This window comes from Cyprinodon variegatus, unplaced genomic scaffold, assembly GCF_000732505.1.
Source record: "Cyprinodon variegatus isolate N-32 unplaced genomic scaffold, C_variegatus-1.0 Scaffold13, whole genome shotgun sequence".
Classification (NCBI taxonomy): Eukaryota; Metazoa; Chordata; class Actinopteri; order Cyprinodontiformes; family Cyprinodontidae; genus Cyprinodon; species Cyprinodon variegatus.
In genome coordinates, this window is record NW_015150466.1 from 1939998 (window position 1) to 1943192 (window position 3195).

The 3195-nt window shown below is 41.8% G+C and overlaps 1 protein-coding gene across 2 annotated transcripts in view; it reads right to left on the bottom strand.

Moving 5' to 3' along the window:
* Window positions 1–700: 700 nt before the first annotated feature.
* LOC107089685 (R-spondin-2-like) overlaps window positions 701–3195 on the bottom strand; it is a 67203-nt gene continuing 64708 nt past the window's right edge. The window contains exon 5 of one of the 2 annotated variants that reach the window (XM_015382601.1): window positions 701–1407. In XM_015382601.1, coding sequence (XP_015238087.1) covers window positions 1244–1407 — 164 coding nt within the window. In that variant the 3' untranslated portion in view covers window positions 701–1243. Of the gene's footprint in view, window positions 1412–3195 lie in introns of both variants that reach the window. The other variant, XM_015382611.1, reaches the window with a different exon arrangement.

Here is a 3195-nt window from a genome sequence, read left to right on the forward strand (position 1 = left end):
GCATTTGTTTTAAATGAGAGCAGCAGCAGCCTGCCGCGTTGCTCCACCATCAGGAAACCTTGGTTCCTGTTGGACTTCCTGCTGGGGGGCCGTAAACCCGGGAACCATCTTTTCTCAGGTCCAATGGACGCTCGGCATTGACTAGGGAATATGGAGTGAATTTTACTCCAAAAAAAATCACGTTGTAAATGGAAATTTGAGAAGAAATACAATCCAGAAACTGTTTTCCTTGTTTTTCTTTGATTTATTTATTTATATTACAGATTTTAAGTTAGAAAAAAAAAGCTTTTTTTAAATGTATATTTTTCTGCCCAATTTCCATGTATTTCATCCTCCTTCCTTTTCTCAAATTGTGTTCTGTAGATGACACCATCTTCCCTCCTGGGCTTTCCTCTGGAATGAGGAGCAATGAAGCATTTTTTTCTTGGTCTGCTCTACCTTAGCAACAACATTTTTATTGAGCTTAAAGTAAAGGGTAATAATCTGTAATCTTGAAAAAAAGAATACAATCTAAGAAAACCTTTTTTTTATTTCTAGATTTCCTTTTAAATTATGAAATATTTTTCTTTAAAATATCCATGTACAAAACATTTTCTTTGCTGTAGGAAGAACAGAGCAAAATTACTCATAAATAAAACCTCCAGATGTCTGGACATTTTCCTGTGTGTGTGTGTGTGTGTGTGTGTGTGGGGGGGGGGGGTTCTGCAGTGTTTGGTATCATGGTCCTGTTGGTGACCCGGTTGGTGGAGCTTCTGCTCTGATCTTTTGATCTTTCCTGGATCCTATGGTTCGTATGCTTCTATCTGACTGATATCTCCATATAGAGGATATCAGGCGGCCATTTGTGGATGCAGTCCTGGTCAAAGTGGATTTAAACCATTCTACATTGAGTTGGAACGGAGTTGGACTAAACTGGGCCATACTGACCCAGACGAACCGGGCTTTTATGCTCATACTTTGGATCTGCTTCACCACTCTGATAAAGCAAATGGACCAAATTAAACAGAAAACCTAATTAAATATAATTGTGGATCAGTGCAGATGAGCAGAACACCATAAAGAAAATCCTTCTTGACTTAATTTTTGCTTTTTTTATTAAAATCCCTCACTGGATTTTTTCCTCCACAGGTTATGGGAAGAAACTAAAACATTTCCACTCTGTACAGGTGTTACTTTTCCTCCATTTTCCAGATGAATCAGCTGCATGGAAACGAGCTGCAGGGCGGCTGACGGATCTCTGCTGTCAGCAGACGGGCGTGAGCTCCGGCGGTTCAGCTGGATCCGATTCAGGCGCCTCGGAGCACTCTGCTGGTGTCTGCTGCTGCCGTAGCTGAGCGGGTTCTGGCGAGGAGTCGCACTCGTTTTCTCTCCTTCTTTCTTCCAAGTCCTCCTTTTCCAATCTTTCTTCTTTCTGACAGGTAAGACGATAAACAGAAAGAGGTGAAATGGGAAAGAAAATTAGATGTTTTACTTTTTCTGACATTTTGTCTTCATAGTCATAATTTCACATCTATGCTTTGCCCATCTTCATCATTAGCATAAAATTTTATTGTCACTTTGGTGCCATCAAAATAAACCAAAATGACTACATTTGGTTGAATTAAAAATGAGAAACATTTGACCTGTCCTAAAACATCCTTCTCCAAACACTTTGTCTCAGAGCCGATTCAGATTAAATCCAAGTAGGTCTTAGTTCCAAATGCAACACTAAAGGATCAATGGGACATTTTTTAATTAAATTCAATTCAGTTTTTTTTTATATAACACCAATTCACAACACGTCATCTCAAGGCACTTTACAGTTCAACCAGATCATCCAGTCACATTGATTCAAAGTTTTCTTTCTAAGGAAAACCAGTTGATTGCATTGACTCATTGACTTGAAGGCAATCCCTCACATTAAGCATGCTTGTAGCGACAGTGGAGAGGAAAAGCTCCCTTTTAACAGGAAGAAACCTCCATCCGAACCAGGCTCAGTGTGAGCGGCCATCTGCTGAGGCCGACTGGGGTTCAAGGAGACAGAAGCAGAGACACAAAAAGCAACTGTAAATGTCTGGTTATCCTCCCTCAGCAGTGTGTCACCAGGAGCTTGATGCAGACATTTTTGATTTATGCCCAATATTGAAGCGTGGTCTGCACTATGTTATTCCACTCCACAACCTAAGAGGGACAATCAGGAACTAGCTGTGGGTCTAGATACGGCCGAGGGGGTGAGGAAGTGGGGGCAAGTTTGTCCGACAACGGAGGGACATGAGGGTGAAAAAGAGCGGGACCTTTTTCCACCTGGATATTCAATGTTCTAGTTACCTCTGGGTAACATTTACAGCCTCATCACCAACACTCATTCCTCACACGTGTCAAAACGCTACCTGGCAATGAAGCATTTTCTGATTATATAATGTTAGCAGCAAAAGGCTGTTTTCAGGCGATGTTGAGGAATCTCAGGTGGGTTCTAACCTCAGGCTGTGCTCCAGGACCCTCACTGTGAGTTTTTTTTGGAAACTCATTTATTATTCAGGTCTAGCTGAAGGAGGCGCTTCCAGATCAAGTGTCAACAAAGTATTTTGAATTGATGAGTTGTTGCTTTGATGGTAGAATGTTGGCAGCACCCTTACAGAAGCTTTACGGCGGCATCCAGGGCCCTGCCAGGACTGACATATCGGATAATGTTGGATTTTTACAGCCTGGGATTTGGATCAGGCTGCAGGCGTCTGACCACGGTTCTGTTTGTATGACCCATGGTGAATGGGTTAGGCCTCAACCAGAGCATGTGAGCAGAGCGGAGCGAGCTGTGGAGCGGAGCGGAAGAAATATAGTGGAGCGCAGAGCGGTTTTCAATTCAAAGGCCGGAGCGAGGATTTTGCTCCGCTCCAGTTCGCTCTGAAATTCAGTTCACGCTTCGCTTCAGGTTATTGTCAATTAAAAATATTGGATTATAAAATTTGTAAATTAACATTTATTTGATTTAAGTGTGATTTTTTTTCCGACATGTTTTCGAATTGAAAAACATTTGCAGGCCAATAGTTTTGAAATCCCTGAAAAATGTTACTTAAAATCATAGGGAAACGGCCATGCCAATTCTCTCAAGTGGTGCACGACTTTACACGAGTGAATAAAGTGAATGTGATTGGTCAATTATCAAGGGGGCGGGATTGTTGTGGTGGAAGGTTCGCAACAAAGTTTGATTGTGGCCGG